Below are 17,401 nucleotides of genomic sequence, written 5' to 3' on the forward strand. Positions count from 1 at the left end.
TGTCTGTTTGTGGTGCCACTTCTTCTCGAGCCTACGGCAGGCCTGCTTGGATGCCCGGAGGTCGGCGGTGAACTAGGTGGCTTTTCTGTCGATGTGTATGTTAAAGGGTTTCTTGATCGGGCGAGAGTGTTGGTGCAGTCGTCGATCCAATGCCTGAGGTTGCGGGCAGGGGTGTCCGTGTTGGTGGGGTCAGTTGGTGGGTTTCGGGCGAGGGTGGTGATTAGCTGGTCTTCGGTGGCTTTGCTTTAGCTGCTGCAGGGGGCCCGTTATGCATGGTGGTGTGCAGTGGGCTTCTCGAAGGTTAAGTGGTTGTAGCAGTGATATGTCCAGTGAGGTTCGTGGTGTGTCAAAAGGTGATGTGGTTGTTGGCGGAGAAGATTGGGTCGAGCGTGTGTCCGGCGGAGTGGGTGGGAGACGTGACGAGCTGTTTGAGTCTGAGGTTAGCTAGGTTATTGAGCAGGGTGGTGGAGATGCTGTTGTTGGTGTTCTCATCAAGATAATGCTCCGTTGACGACAAAGGGGGAAAGGTGCAAGGCAATAATGTATGAAGGGAGGGCCTGCACATGAGAAGATGCAGGGAAAAAAACCTTAGTTTTCTCTAGGATGAGGGGAAGATAAGTAATCCAACTTGGTAATATTAAAAGCGGTATCAAAATAGGAGAAAGAACAGTAGATGTGGGGCAGGGTTGTGACACAGGCCCTGTGGCGTGAGGGAACCCACACACCTTTAGGGTGGCGGAGCAGTTTGATCAAACCAAGGCCAATGTATATCTGTGAGGTAATGAGCACTCTGTTGTAACAGCAAAGTCTGAAAGAAGCAATCCAAGAAGCAAGGATGGGGGTGGAATAGGTTGAGACGAAGAGGGTGTCCAGACTGAGCTGTGTGGCTCCCAATGGCATAAAGGGTGAAAATCATGGTTTGCACAGTGTCATGGCAGTATTCAGCTGGGAGAGTGATCCCTCTTGATGGATGCAGCAGTACAGTGTCTTGCTTTTCTGTTTGAAGTCAGGGCATTTGGTATTTTCCAAGTGCATTGAAGTAGAGTCCGTCTTCTGAGGCATGAAAAACATGTTGATTCTTATTGGGAGACTGGCTGATCTAGGCGCACTCTACTCTAGAGCTCATGCCAGGTTTATGAAAAATATCAAAAAATTAGCATGCGACATGGTGGGCCCTGGCAAGAAAAATCAACGAGCCACCACGTGATGCGAGAATACTCCCTACGTGTCAAGCTGAAAGAAATGCTGGGCTACCGGTAAAACATGGCTGTCCCCGGGTGTTGCAGCTTTACAGGAAATGCTTCTACAAATGCCGCCCAGAAGGACAGACTGATCTTCTTCAGGCCTGTAAGGTTGCCCACCAAACTAAAAATAACACAGTTCACCTTGTAGATTCTTCATTTGGTGTTTCCAGAAGCAGATTGACCCAGTTTGCTCTATAAACATTTAGGTTCAGTGGCTTGCCTTTTTGTTCTACAAAATTACATTTAGCTCTTATTGATACCTCTCTGAAATGTTGGGCTCTGTTGTCACCATTTCAGTGATTGATTGTTTCCTAGAAATCCTTAAGAAAGGCGTTCCTCCTGTAAGTGAACCCGCCCCACCTTGGAAGGTAAATGCTGTCTCACATAAGCAGATAAGGAGCTCTTCATTCAAACCTATCATTAGCTAAGTTGTGCAGAGCGTATCATGAAAGTTGGCAGTTCATTGGCCATAACTAATGCTCCCAGTCTTCCGTTTTTACTGATTTTTACAGGTAACACAGACATAAAGCAATGTGTTCCCTGTCTGTATTTATTTTTAAATGCAGAAAAATACAGAAAATGATGCTTCTTGTGGGTTACTCTCTATGCTGTCCTTCATGGATGAGTACAAAGACAGAATGTGGAGGTAAAAAATGGGATGCGATGGTCTTAAATACAGGCATAGCTTAACATATATTTGTATATAATGCTAATATTTACCTGTGGGCGTAGTGTTTTGTTATTTTTGACTTCCTAATTTACTAAAAAGGAACAGGCATCAAAGTATGAGTATAAAATAAATACGGATAAATAACAATTACCTAGGTAAAAAAAATAATGGATAAATACAGACGGAAATGTTAAAAAAATAAATACCATAAAACCGGGAGCCTTAACAATATCTAAGGGCAGAAGAGAAAGTAAAAATCAAGCTCTATGTACCAAGGGGCCATTCACAGCAGTCCACCTTAGTAAGATGCATGAGAATGGGGATATTCAAAGCCTATTGCTTTGGAAGTTCTGATACTTTTTTTTTCTAAAAAAGAAAACAAAACTGCCAGTTCACGAACCTGGTAAAGCTTAAAAAGAAGGACAACAGTGTTATGCTACATTGGGAGAATTTTGCAGAATAAAATATATTCTCAATTTTTCTGGTCGTGTGACCTTTGAACTAGCAGACTTTTACTTAGTTCACTCGCCCTCTGTCCATAGAGAATTGAGAGCTTGTGTTGAGATGTAAACATTTGAAACAGTTTGGGAAATTCTGTTGTAAGGAGCAAACCTCTTTTCATGGACTGCATGTTTGAAAAACAATGCACGTGCAAGATGCGTGGCCGCAAAACCGCACTCGAAAGAGAGTTCTAGTTAATCTTTTTAATAATCTTTAAAGCGGAAATAGAAGACAAACGTGATCAACTCTGTATGTTTTTACCTTTCAGGTGGAACGGTTGGAATTGAAGGTTGTCACTCCACTCAAAACATACGGCTCCCTTATTAAAATAAAACGGGTAAGTGCAGTGTAGCAGTTACATCATTTTATTGAGCAGAAGGCAGTGTTACCTTGGTTCAAGCATGCATTTCTTTCCCAACAGGCAGAGATCAAGAAATTTAACAACGCCAGAAATCGTGAGATAAAAGAGCTGGAGAAATTGGATAAATTGCGTCAAAAGGCCCCGTCGGACCGTCACGTGATTGTATCCTTCTCCATACTAAATGATCATTCTGTCAATTTTTGTAACTTTTCTCTCTAAAGTAAGATTCTCTGCAGTTACTTACTGGCCAGTGCTTGCTGGTAGCGAGTAACGACCCCTCACAGACTACTTTTTGGATGTTGCTTCTTTTCACTTAATTGTTTGTCGCGAGCTCATGTCCTCAATTCTTTAAAAAAAAAAAATGGCGAGAGAGAGAGGGCATTGGCTTGGACCCTTCCAGCCACTGTATGAATTTATAGGTTAATAAAATCTAAGTTAATAAAAACGAAGTAAATACAGTTGTCTCACAGTGATTAAAAGCACATGTCTTTTTAGAATAACAAAGCCTTCTCTGGACAGATTTATGAAAATGAACTCTTCATAGAGCATCTGTATTGAATATTACTTCACACTGAAGTTCTCTAAACTTTCCAAAACAAGGCAGTAAGTAACCTGGCATCTTCACATCCGCAAGTTGGCAGAAGTGTGTTCTTATAAGTCAGTTAAACTAGTCTTCCATAGATGGCAGCAAACACAAACAACTGGCATGCTGACACATTGGGCAGCAACATAGAGCATGAACCATACTTTCTTAACATGTACTGCTCAAAAACAGTAGTTTCATGACTCCTTATCAGAGGATGTTCCTTACAATCGGTGCTAAATGCGTATGGAGTATGTTGCAAGCCTACTTTATTAACTAAATGAACACAGTGTCGTTGGTGTACACTGAATTGATAGCAGGCTTTCGTCCTCTTTTAACTGGAACTCTGTATTTCTATATACAATTTTTATTGCTCGGGGCAATGTTGTTGAAAGACTGCAAGCTTTGCCCAGAATACTTCCTCTGTGTATCCCACTGAATGCTATCTTGAAGTCAGTAAAGCATGAGTTAAGTCTTTTTGTCCCTGCATGCACCCACTTATAGACATTCATGGCCAGCAGCAATATGTTCTCAAAGGTGGCACTGCTTTATGGAGAATCTGATTGAAAACACGACGAGAGCGCTTGGCTCTGAGGCCAGCCCTGTGTATCTTCTAAAATTGGAAATGTGTATCACTTGGCCTCTTAATCAGGAAGAGCTGTGAGCTCCTAATGTGCTAGTTCATTTAGACCTTCTTCTGAAGAGAAAGAATTGAGGACCCCGTCTAAGGGATCGTAATTGTGACATGGAAATAACATTCATTATGCTTGGAAGTTGTTGGCCCAGAAATGATGGTCCGACTTAAATAAGATAGAAAGCAGCCCATATGAGCCCTGGCACTTTTTCCAGCTCTCTTCCTTATTCTCCCTAGAATGATAGCTCTGAGGCCCACACTTAATAGTGTCTTTGCTGATTACTGATCAATAAAAGGTGTTAGCAAAACCTTGGCTCCCATGCAGTGTAATATAGTGCAATGCACATTTCTGGCAAGGATAATGTCAGGGCATCAAGATAGCTGCCTCCATGATCTGCTGGGATCATTGGTACAGGTGGGTGAGTCTGGGGTGATAACCTCACCCACGGAGACAGAGGAACTGCACATAATGCTTACAGGTGAGATTTTTTACAAAGCTGACATTTTGGTTACATGAGCGTATTACCTAGGAATTCACCTGCAGTTTGAATCCTGGCTTATCCCTGCCAGATACACTCACTGTAACAATCTACGCGCCTAACTAAAACCAGGGAGTCTTCCTCAATGTGCTACACCTGCAGCTCCCTCTCATGCTCTTGCACCTTGTATTTGGGGAGGCCATTACAGTTGTTTCCATGACATAGCACTGGATCGCGTGCATCAGCTAGTGTCTGGTGCACAATCCATAAGGCTAACAAAACACCTACAAAGATGGGCGACTCATACACAGGTAGCGGGTATTTGGCTCTTCCACTATCCGGGCTAAAGGGAATACTCCTACTGTTCAGGCTTACGTGGTTTACATGCCAGAATTGACCTCTTCTACTGCTGTGCAGAGGTGACATCCAGGTGTCTGGGCCCGAATATTTTGGACATACCTTATCAGACACCAAGCCGCTCCAGCGTACCTTTGTCTTTGGTGAAGGATGCCTAGGCATACCATTGACACACCTCCCCCCAGAGGCCCTTCGTAACGAGGCATTCTTCGACACCTTTGCGAAACAACTGGAACACTATTTCCAGGAGCATGAGGGAACTGCCTCTGATTCCTTAGTGGAGTGGAAGGACTTTAAGGTATTCCTTAGAGGCCTAGCTATCAATTTAGTTTACGGTAATAAGCTCATGCTCCACAGAGAATTGCAGCAGCTTCAGGCAGATATAACAGCCCGTGAATTTTAAGTGCCCACAGACCCTACTGCCAGAGCACAGTTGGCAGAAGCGAAACCCCCTTATAGGACTACCCTCGCTAAGCTAGGTTCTTTAGATCATAGAGAATACATGACCTGCTAGCACGCGGAAGGGAATAATGTGGGGAGACACCTTGTTTGGCTTGTTCGATCGGAGTCCCCCAGAAACTCAGAGCAATACACACTCAGACAGGAGGCATAGTTAATACCCAGAAGGCAATCCATCACATGTTCCGGTCCAATAATTGTGCAAAGTATGCTGCTCAGGGAGACGTAGATTCCCCTGCAATACAGGAGTTCCTGGACCGATTGCGAACCCCCACTGCGTTAAACAAGGGGCCAGCTAACTTCTGATGAGTTATGCCTGAATCATGAACAAATGGCGTAGGGCAAAACCCATGAAGCTCATGGTTGTTAGGGGAATTTTGGGCCACATAGTCTCCACAGTAAATCCAGAGACTACAGTGAAACTGAGCTCGGCCGCACCCAAGGGGTACTCCCACCTTCCATGAGGGAGGCTTTACTCGTGGTCCTACCCAAACCTGACGGCTATCCCTTACTAGTAGGATCATAACACCCACTACTGTTGTTAAATACGGACTACAAGATTCACAGGAATGTTTTGGCTAGTCAACTGATACCAATAGCCCAAAGGCTCATTAACCCAGATCAGAATGGCATCACCCCTGGAAAAAAACAACTTTCTTTAATCTGCACTGCCTAGTCATGGTAATAGACTGGGCACGTGCTGCCAGCACTGACCTGTGGGTGGCGTCATTGGATATAAAAAAAGCATATGACACCTTGGGTTGGGCCTATCTCAAGGAATTCCTCCATAGACTGGATGGGACGGAGTTCTTTTTTCTCCTGGATAACTCTTTTGTATACTAGTCCCATAGCCATGGTGAAATTGGGCAGGATCATATCTGAACTAATACAATTAGAAAGGGGCATGAGGCAGGATTGCCCTCTATAACCAATTATGTTTGCCCTAGCAACAAAGCCCCTGGCTTGTGCTCTGCATGCTAGGGGCTCGGATTGGGGGATTCTGGTAGATAGTCGGCAACACATAATCTCCCTCTATGCCGCACTGATTTTACCTCTGAGATGAGGGACGTAACATGCTACTTAATTGACCTCCAACAATTTAGGAGGGCCTCAGGCCTCGGAGTGAATTGGGGTAAACCCTGTTTGTAACCCTTGCAGGGTTATCCAGCAGGCAGCGGTCGGTTCTGGCCCACACTCCCTTCCCTGGAGCTATGACACCGTTACATACTTTGGGATCCGTGTGTACCATAACGAGAAAGACTTAATAGATGGCAATAAAGGATGGGCACTGCCCTCCAGAAGAACTTCTCTCTTGTTTCGTACGGGCCTACCACTCACCCTATGGGGCATATTGCTATCTTTAAGATGCTCATACTTCCACAGTCACTATACGTCTGTGCTGAACAAAGGCTTTTTTTATAGGGCGTTGCACATCACCAATAGCTCTGATATGGGGCTCTGGGAGATGTAAAGCAGTGATCACTAAACTGTACATTCTGCTCTTGTAGGGCGGCTTGGTAGCCCCAAACTGTGAGCACTACTATACATCTGCTCAGCCGCAGTGACCGACGTGCTGGTTAGTTGGGTAAAGCACACTTGAACTGGGACACTGGTTCTAAGATTCTCCTCTGACAAGTGTTTTGGAGTGGCTGCTGCCATCCAGCGTGATGATACCTAAAGGAGGAGGGAACATTCTCATGAGGGTAGGGAAGACCTGCTGGGGAATCTACAATCTTGCGTAACAGCCAGATCCCTTACACACCTGTACTCTGTCTGTGGACATTACTGTGTTGTACTGCTCTCTGCTCAACGTATGACATGAGAAAGTGGTCAGAGGTGGACCTTTGTACACGGGGAATCTCTTTACTGATGAGCTTTGCCCCTTTGACCACCCGGTAGAAAAGTATGGTATAACACCAGGGGCCTTCCTCCTGAGCGGATCTTACCCACCATCTTGATCTGATCTGGAATAGGCCACATGATGAACCTGCAATGTTCCTCTTTCTACAGACACTCCTTGTTCTTGGACGTTCGGTCACTTGTCTCTACTGTGCCATATGTCCCAATATGGGACAAACGTTCACGGCATTAAAGACACATTGGGAGACACCGCTTGGATGGGCAGTGGCAGCATTATTTTGATGTGGTCAAACACACCTCTTCTAATTCCAGACTGAAGTATGTCCTATTTAATTTCTTACATTATGCTTATCTAACACCCAAACAGATCAGCCATTTGTTCCCAGGTGGAGGGCAGGTCTGACGAGAGACCACCCTGGGTGTGGTGGGGGTCACCCACTGATCACATTGTGGATTTAGTCACCTATTTCTGCTTGACTCCCCCCCCCCCCCCCCCCCGCAGAGCCTCCCTGGGTGCCTAACTCCCATACACCGTATTGGCTAATAGTTCTACTGTCCCCTATGTTGTACCCTAATCCTCCACTAGAGGTATGTTTCGCAATTATGTTGTTTTATTGTTGTTTATTTTCTACATTCGTATATCTTTTTTTCCGACTGTGGATCTTTCCGCGGTGCTCTGGGGTACTTTGAGCTATAGCTTCTAACCTTGATGACTGGTGGATATTTATTGATAGAATAGGATGTTCATAGGTCAGGGCCGGCTGGCTCTAATATCTTGCAATGTAACTGTATTCTTAAGATCAATAACACATATATGAACAAAAGCTGTTCGTTACGAGGGGCTACAGCATCAGGGACCGATTGCGACTGAGGTACTAACTGACTAGAGACTTTTACCGGGGTGCCTAGTAAGGGTGATTAGATGTGGAAACATGCCATGGTGCCTCAATGCAAAAAAAAACAATTGATGGACAGAATGCAGAACAATGTCATACATTCTCCCCAGTACAGAGATCTGGGCCTAAATCCATTTTTGTTTTGATCACCATGCCATTCCAGTTTTGACCCATGGGAAGGGGAGGCTGGTGCATTGGTAATGCGTGTTTAGTTGCTGCTACGTTGACTTCTTCTAGGCAGGAACATGCCTATAGATTTTGTCTGCTTTTTGCGATATTAAAAGTATTTATGTACGTGGATAAAAGCAGGCTTTAAGTTAAATAATCTGTCAACTGTCCCTATAGAGATGTGTGCAGCGAGTGATTGAGTTTGCATGATATGTAATAAGCGTAGAATAGACTTTTCATCCATTGTACGTAGTAGAGAAGATGAAAGGAAGGCGTGGCATGCCTTTTTGCGTTCTGTGAGGTTAGCATCCAGTTCAAATGTGGGAAATCTTCCATTCCCCATTCAAATTTGAACTGAAAATACAAAGTGTTATCGTTCTCTGTTTAGAACTATGGGACAGTTCTGCTGCGCTATGGTCATAAAAAGAGATAAACTTGTGTCAGTCTAGGGCCTCTGCCTCTATCAGTTCCTTATTAAATCTTTTTTGTCTTTCATTATGTAAAGATACCACTTTGCTATTTAGTAATGTAATACTTACTGCTACAGTAATAATTTACAGTTGTAGAAAGTTGTTTTTGCATTTTCCTTAACCCCTGCTCTTCAGTCACAGGTAAGCGTGGCTAAACTTAGCATAGCATGGAGACACTAATAGTAACAGGTAAGTATAGCATGGCAGTATCTCACACATCTGAGTGAGGCTATTCTGGACTAGGGTGAACATAGCATTTTTTAGAATAGATTTGATTTACGACTGTAAAAAAATGCATTGTCATATCACAATTTATTAACCGAAAAGTACACACTGATCTATAAACCTGCAGAGTACATTGCTTGGAGCACACTGGAACACGTTTGTTGTAGTAATTGTAAGCGTCTATTTATTTATCCTTCGGTAATTGTGGAATGTTAAAGCACACTAGATAGACCGTGGTAGAGTGTTCGGAAGATTATATCTACCTAAACATACTATGCATTTCCTAGTCTTTTGGAAGCTCATTAGATAGGAAATCAATTAAGGCACTGCTGTTTAACAATCACTATTCCTTTTGTTCGCATGGCTGTCTGTTTTGCACATGTTGATTGACACTACCCTTTAGTAGGTAATATCAAGCAGGGACGGGTACCAATTTCTACCTGCATACACCTGGATATAATTTCCATACGTTGACATAGTTTATATTGTTTTGGGGAGTCATTTATTACGAATTTGCACATACATTATTTCACTAGTGAGGGATGCACAAATACTTTTCTCTCTTGAACGACTTGAAACTAATTGTGCTCGTGTACAATATCATACCCAGTGCATTTGCACTTTCCTTCTCGAAACATCACCCAGGCATCTTACACTTGATCTCTGTGTCTCTGCCAACGGGAAAGCTATCGAACAGTTTGTGCATAAATGTGCTGGTAATGGTTGTTACTTTGTATGTGTGAAGAGCAGATGTGTCTTTATTTCCTTTCTTGCTGAACATGTTCATCGCAAAGGAAGCAAGGTACCAGGATTTGTTTGGCTTTTGGGATATTTTTCTATTTGTTGTGGTGTTTAAAAAGCGGTCATTTTTAGGTTGAGCGTGATCCAGGGCAGAAGCGCTGCTCTGTGAAGAGCTGGGGTATTTGAGTATGAGAGAAGCTTCGCCCACTCCCCGCCCTTAATTTTCATTGTCTTTGTCCTTTGTAAATGTTGTCGTCTGATTCATTATAAGGCTTGTTAGTCCCTCCTTAGTACTACTGTCGTCATTTGGTTCCTCCCATGGCTACTGCTCCTTTATTTGGATGTTACACCGTATTTGTACTTTTTAGGTCGAGGACCTAAAGGCTGCGCTTGCGCAGTCTTTGGTCGGAGATTTCATGTTTGTGAAACGGGGCTTGAACCCGCCTCTTTCCTCCACCTCTCCTCCATTGGCTGGCTTCCTAAACGGAGGCCAGCCATTGGAGGAGAGGGGCATCACTCCAATCAAGCCCCGTCTCTTTCGGATTCGGGGGCGTGTTTTTGGCGTTCTTTCCACCTGTGACGTCATCTGTGACTCAGAACGCCAAAACACACCCCGAATCCGAAAATGCTCGGAGCTTTGCGGCCGCCATTTTCCTGCTCCTTAAGAGGAGGTAGGCCGCTGCTGTCCTCGTTTCCCGCCGTGTCTTTTTTCCGCCCCCCTCCCGCTATCCGGGTCTTTGTTCCCGCCCCCCTCCCGCATCTTGTTCCCCGCCGTGTCTATTTCCCGCCGTCTGTGTCTTTGTCCGTGTCAGTCAAAGGTTTGGTGTGAGATTTTCATCCTACCCCACTTCTGGGCTTTGACTTCCCATGTAGTGTATGAGGGTGCCTCCTGCGACTTTCTAGGTCACCTGTAAATAAATCTAAACCCTTTCAAAGTCAGGGGGCCTTATTCCTCTATCTGTAGCATGTTCCTCTATCTGTAGCAGTGTGCCCTCTACCTTCGCTCAATGTTTCAGCTCCGGCAGCCAACTGCGATGCGTTTGACTCGAATCGTTCTTCCGATTGTGGGTTATCTGCCTTTTAGCTGCTATTAATGCTAAGTCAGTGAATCGTGTGTTAACTTTTTTTTTCCTGCGGGAAAGCAAACAGCTGGCGCGTTGCCTCAGCCTGGCCTACCGTCAGTCAGCTGCGCGGCGTGCCTGCGTTGACTGTGTGAGAGGTCGCCAGGGAGGGTCTGAAGCTGCAGTGAGACACTGCGCTCGAGCAGCAGCAGCAGCAGGGAGAGGAGCCCGAGAAGCGCTCCCTGCCACGCACCCAGGACTCCGGAACACAGCTCCAGGCTGTGCAGGACTCTCAGCCAGGGCTCTCTGGGCAGGCTGCTCTTTTCCCCATGTATTTTCCGTCTAATTTTACCCCGCCCCTTCTCTCCCCACTCGCCGCAGCGCCATGTCCGCTGAGGAGACTTCGGTAATCCGCTGCGCCAGTTCAATCTGGTCTTCCTGGGGGAGCAGAGCGGTGAGTACGAAGGGGAGGTGGCTAGAAGGATGTGGGTTGTTGCCTGCTCTGTCAACTGGTGTTCAGCTTAGACACAACTACTCGCTGTTGACTAGTGCCCTCAACACCCCCATCCGAAACCCGTTCCCTAGGAGAGGACACCTGGAGCCTGTTCTGATTTTCGCCGACGTCGCAAAGAGCTCCAGGTCCTTAAAAATACTACGTGCCACGTACACTTTCCCCAGCTTGAGACCAGAAACCAGCCCATAGGTTCCTAGCATCCATCCCGACCGGTGCTTTGTGGGGTCCCGCAAGGGTCGGCTCTTAGTCCGACCCTATTTAACATCTATGTGACCCCACTAGCCAGACTAATTAGAACTTTCGGGATGGAGGTAGTTTCTTATGCAGATGACACCCAAATCCTCGTCTCGCTTTCCCATTAAGATGTACCTACTGCCTCCAACTTTAGATCTTGCATGGAGGCGGTTGGTCAGTGGATGATCCAGAACTCACTCAAACTGAATGGGGAGAAGACTGAGGTAATGGTGTTTGGAGGGAAAGAGAACATCTGGTCAGCCAGCTGGTGGCCTGACTCGCTAGGAGTGTGCCCTTCCCCCACGACATCTGCTAAGAATCTTGGGGTGATGATAGACCCTGCCCTGGATATGGGCAGACAGGTTAGTAGAACCATCTCCACATGTTGGGGCTTAATCCACACCCTGCGAAGAATCAGGAAATATCTCTCTCAGCAATCCAGAAAGCAAATAGCTGTCGCACTTATCGGCTCACGACTGGACTACTGTAATGCGCTGTATGCGGGGCTAAACAGGAGCCTGCTGCAGCGCTTGCAGGTAGTCCAGAATGCCGCAGCCAGATTTGTTCTGGATGTTCCCAGACGCTCCTCGGCCACGTTGGCCAGGAAAGCGCTGCATTGGCTACCGGTAGAGCACTGAGTACGGTTTAAAGTCCTATGCATGACCTATAGAGCCATTGCAAAGAACAGCGACACGGGGAGTTGGTTCCATCATCTCCCATTACACTCCTGGAAGGGACTTGCGCTCCTCCAGGAAACTGCTCCTGACAGTCCCCCGCATACGAAGAGCCAAGTGGGGTGGCAGGGCTTTCTCCACCCTGGCCCCTAAATGGTGGAATGACCTCCCTCTGGATCTCAGGTCCCTACCCTCCCTACAGAAATTCCTAAGTGCCCTTAAAACTAGCCTCTTCCTGCAAGCCTATGTGTAAGGATGATGTTTCCATTTTTTTTTAGATGTTATTGTTAGGCGCCTTGATACCTGCGGGTTATTGTTTTGCGCATTATACATTTTTATCAAATCAAATCTAGCATGCACCTAAATCAATGACTTCCCTTGGTTTCTCACTCCAGGCCTTTGATTCATAACCACTGTCCGCCTCTTGTCCACCTCCTGCCCCTAAATTTGAACAAGGCTGGTCAGTGCCACGCCTAGTTTTTTTCTTTTGCCTTCGTCTCACCACAGGGCAACATGCACCTAACAAATGTACAGTGGTAGGATCTGTTTTTGCTAAACACTTTCTACTACTACTCACCCCACTTAGTTAAATACTTCTGCATTCCCAAGCTTAACTTCCCACCCTGACTCACTGCCTCCAATAGTGCCCGCCCCAGTTTGCCTAGTACCTCTATGACCCCACACAAGCATTGGCCTCCCTTAACTCTCCCCCCATGTTATAGAAAACCACCCACCAGACTTCCAAACCAAAATTATTTTTCCTAACTGGCCCTTCACTTTTCATCACAATGTTCTACACATGGCCTGACAACCACCTCTATTTCCCTTTTCCCCCATCCAAACCCCCTGGTTACCCCCCTGATTGCACTCGTTTTCTTGCCTTCTGCCCCCTGATTACACTAGTTTTTCTTGCCTCTGCTCCCCTGATTGTGCTCGTTTTCTTGCCTTCTGCGCCCTGATTGCACTCGTTTTTCTTGCCTTCTGCCCCCTGATTGCACTCGTTTTTCTTGCCTTCTGCCCCCTGATTGCACTCGTTTTTTTCTTGCCTTCTGCCCCCTAGTTGCACTCGTTTTTCTTGCCTCTGCTCCCCTAAATGTGCCATTTTTCTTGTGTTTTTCTTGCCTCTGCTTCCCTGATTGTGCCATTTTTCTTGCCTCTGCTCCCCTAATTGTGCCATTTTTCTTGCCTCCGCTCCCCTGATTGTGCCATTTTTCTTGCCTCTGCCCCCTGATTGTGCTCGTTTCTTGCCTCTGCCCCCCTGATTGTGCTCGTTTTTTCTTGCCTTCTGCCCCCTGATTGCACTCGTTTTTCTTGCCTTCTGCCCCCTGATTGCACTCGTTTTTCTTGCCTTCTGCTCCCTTATTGCACTCGTTTTTTTCTTGCCTTCTGCCCCCTGATTGCACTCGTTTTTCTTGCCTCTGCTCCCCTAAATGTGCCATTTTTCTTGCCTCTGCTCCCCTGATTGTGCCATTTGTCTTGCCTCTGCTCCCCTGATTGTGCCATTTTTCTTGCCTCTGGCCCCCTGATTGCACTCGTTTTTCTTGCCTTCTGCCCCCTAGTTGCACTTGTTTTTCTTGCTTTCTGCCCCCTAATTGCACTCGTTTTTTTCTTGCCTTCTGCCCCCTTATTGCACTCGTTTTTCTTGCCTCTGCTCCCCTAAATGTGCCATTTTTCTTGCCTCTGCCCACCTGATTGTGCCATTTTTCTTGCATCTGCTCCCCTGATTGTGCCATTTGTCTTGCCTCTGCACCCCTGATTGTGCTAGTTTTCTTGCCTTCTGCCCCCTGATTACACTCGTTTTTCTTGCCTCTGCTCCCCTGATTGTGCTGGTTTTCTTGCCTTCCGCCCCCTGATTGCACTCGTTTTTCTTGCCTTCTGCCCCCTGATTGCACTCGTTTTTCTTGCCTCTGCTCCCCGAATTGTGCCATTTTTCTTGCCTCTGCCCCCCTGATTGTGCTATTGCCAATGTAAATGACAATGCCATTTATTTTTTTTGTGGGTGGCACTGTCTGTGTGAGGGTGGCTCTGTGTAGGGTGTAGCTATTGGCATTGTAAATAACAATGCCATTTATTTAACAATTAAGCTATTGGCAATGTAAATGACAATGCCATTGATGATTTAAAAAAAAAAAGTCATGAGCAATGCCAATAGCTCTACCTTTAATGATGCCGAGACCATTGCATTGTAAATGCTTTTTGTTTATTGAGCTGGGACAATGGCGTAGGTCTCGCAGAGCGAGGTGTTCCGGCTCTGCACTCTTTCTCTCCTGTGCCGCCAACCGTTGGACACCCGTGCTCGAAGAGGCCTCGGACCAACCAAATGCAGCCCCCCCCGGGGCACAGTGATTTCCCTTAAAGTGCTTCTAATTGCGCTTAATGTGCCGCAGTTTCGAACACCTTATCAGCCCCCTACCTTGTCTTCCCATCTGTCTCTAACCCCCTGCCGACTCCCACCAACACCTCCTCAACGACCCAACACACCGCTTGGGCCCAGCTTTAGCACTGCTCCATGACACTTGTGACGTACTTCAGAGAGGGTGAGGGTGGGGCTGTGGAAGGGGCGCACTAATGAGAGCTAACACAAAATAATAAATGTTAAAGTGTCTTTGCTCCTTGGCGCTCCTTGACACCGACAACTAAGCGCTAAGGTCCCTGACAACTAAGTTCTAAGGTCTACTTGTCTATGACGTCACTTGGTGCATTGAACTGTCTTGATGAGGAAGTAGAAAGTTTCACCTTGCACAGTACTCCATCGTGCATTGTTAATGTCGCCTCCTTATTGGCCAGTCTGTGATGACATGACCCATAGGAATTATGGAGCAATATTAGATGAAATTATGCTGCTGAGCTGACTAAATTATGTGTGAAAGTAAATTATGGGGCAATAAGAAACAAGGTATGTGACTTATTACTCAGTTATTACTCATTATAGTGCATATTCAGTGGGACATGTGTTTCACGTAAAAAAAAGCTATAAACATTGGACACATCATATCCAAAATGTCATTCAAATGCAGTCAATGTCTTACATAAAAGCATAAAAGTAATATCTTATTGTAATCAACCTGTCCCTCTCCCAGAGTTAAATAGTTTATACACAACAGACAGTGTTGCAGTCAGCAGAATAAGCATGTACACGCTCCTTGTAATAATAAAAGGTGCAGTGCTTTAATTTGGTGCATCCCTCTTATTCTGTCTCAGATTTCCTCTGTTTTCAGGCTCATTGCCACCGGAAGCGCTTCTTTTCTTTACAGAATACCTTGTATTATAGATTAAACATGAATTCCTACGTCACTGTCATGAAATGTGTTGTAACTTTACTTAACACTTGCCCTGCCGTCCCTGCTCCGCATCTGAGAGCAGCCTTGCTATGACATCATTCAACTTTGGAGTTGAGAAGAGGCTCGAACCTTGGTTTCTCAGCATCCTATGATTCTGGGCTAATCGCTTAATCTCCCCGCGCCTACTAAAACAAGCTGATCTCTCTTTTGGGAACTTATAAGTATTTAGCTATGCACCATATTATCCATGGGACCACCTGCACTCACTCTTTAGTTAAAGGCCATTGCTGTCAACTCCCCCTCCCCCCCGTTTTGTGAAACACTTCATTTAGCCTTTTTTTAAAAACTCTATTGAACCAGTCAGAAAGTGTTTGTTGTTAAGGGAGTGTTACTGTTCACGCCTACGTGTTATATACAATGCGAGTACATTAAGTAAAGTGAGCCAGTGCCTCAGCGGGGCTTAAACACTTTTAGCGCCGTAGGTTAGGTGGACGCTATTTTCCGCATGTAGTAAGAGTGCATTGTTAATTCGCCTCCCGGACCGTCATTCAGACTTTTAACCTAACATCAGGTCTTCGTGTCACTGCGCTTCTTCACCTCTTTTACACAATTATTTTCATCAGCAAATGTATGGGGTAGGTGGGTTAATGTCCGCCTCACGTTCAGACGCCTCTGGTTCAAAGTTGGGTCACAGCTTGGTTGCTGTACTCGTGTGCGTTACTGGATTAGTACAACAAAGGAGATCAGACTGCCAGGGTGTTTGTGTGTGGGGGTTGAGGGAATAAACATGCAGGAATTTGGCCAGGGGCGAACATCACAAAGACAAACTAAGTGCATGTGTCACCCATACACAGCTGGTTTGTTTTTGGTGTTTCTGCAGAGCCTGGAAAGAATCTTGTCTTATACTTGATGGTATGTGGGCGAACCCCTCCCCCAACAGGAGCGTGCCTGCTACCATAAAATAACCTCGAGGTGCAATCCCGCAGGGTGCTCACCTAAACACCACCCCCAAAAGGGGACACAAAGAAGCGCTCGCGAGTGGCGCTGCCACCTCCTCCCAGGTCTTTGTTTATCATTTATTTATTGATTTATTTTGAAGTTTTATATAGCGCTGGCCAGACCCGTGGGTATCGGAGTGCTTTACGACAGTCGAACTGCAAAAAATCACAAAATACAGTAATAGTAAAGAACATGGACGGAGAGCTTCAATGGGTTGTGTAACCAAGAGGCAATGAAGACTTGGAATGCCTTCAAGTGTCAGTCTTGGGCAGAGCTCCTATTCCAGGGAGTAATGTTTACAGCGCTTCTGCAGCTCCTGTCCCTTCGCTAGTAAACGATCTAGGAAAAGGTTTTTGAGTTGACCTATAGTTACCACAAGGCCAGGCGGGTTTCGGAGGACGTGATATTGGAGGGTAGCTGGAGATGTCCTATCTAGTGACTGGAAACAAAGGGGAGCCAGGCACATGCGGGGAAAAAAGTGGTGCGGAACTCTCGTAAACCTGTGCGCTTTAGGACTATGGAGTTATTCTAGTTTAACTCACTGCAAGGTCAAAACACAGTAGAATGCGCAGTGCAATCTGTATGGAAACATTGAGAACTTACGAGGGTCATACTGACATGCATGGGAGTGATACTGCCCCAGCCCAAGTGACCTATACATGGTAGGCTTTTATTAAATATTGCATCAAATACGAGGGACATTCAGTTCACTGCATTAGTGCTCAATGACGACTCTTCACAATGATTGTAGTTCAATGTAGCTAAAGGAAAATAAACACGCGCCCTCGAGGAACCAAATCTGACCTTTGATCTCTGTCTTCGCCTGAGCAGCAAATGCGATGAGATGACAATCGTGGTCCTGTTTACACAAAAGCTCAGAGGAGTGTGAACACGCCTCGAGATACGAAATTCCTTCACGACAGCCGTGAAGCAGTCGACCCAGTCCGGATGGGCCGGACGAAAAGGAGAAAGGGCGGCAACAAAAAAACT

At 45.8% G+C, this 17,401-nt stretch overlaps 1 protein-coding gene across 1 annotated transcript in view; it reads left to right on the plus strand.

Moving 5' to 3' along the window:
• The window catches only part of CIBAR2 (CBY1 interacting BAR domain containing 2), a 129,898-nt gene that overhangs the window by 38,134 nt on the left and 74,363 nt on the right, over nucleotides 1-17,401 (plus strand). The window contains exons 3-5 of the mRNA XM_086945877.1: nucleotides 2,684-2,752; nucleotides 2,837-2,938; nucleotides 8,818-8,823. Of these exons, the coding sequence (XP_086802003.1) occupies nucleotides 2,684-2,752; nucleotides 2,837-2,938; nucleotides 8,818-8,823 (177 nt within the window). The remainder of the gene's footprint in view (nucleotides 1-2,683; nucleotides 2,753-2,836; nucleotides 2,939-8,817; nucleotides 8,824-17,401) is intronic.

This window comes from Lissotriton vulgaris, chromosome 12 (assembly GCF_964263255.1).
Source record: "Lissotriton vulgaris chromosome 12, aLisVul1.2, whole genome shotgun sequence".
NCBI lineage: Eukaryota > Metazoa > Chordata > Amphibia > Caudata > Salamandridae > Lissotriton > Lissotriton vulgaris.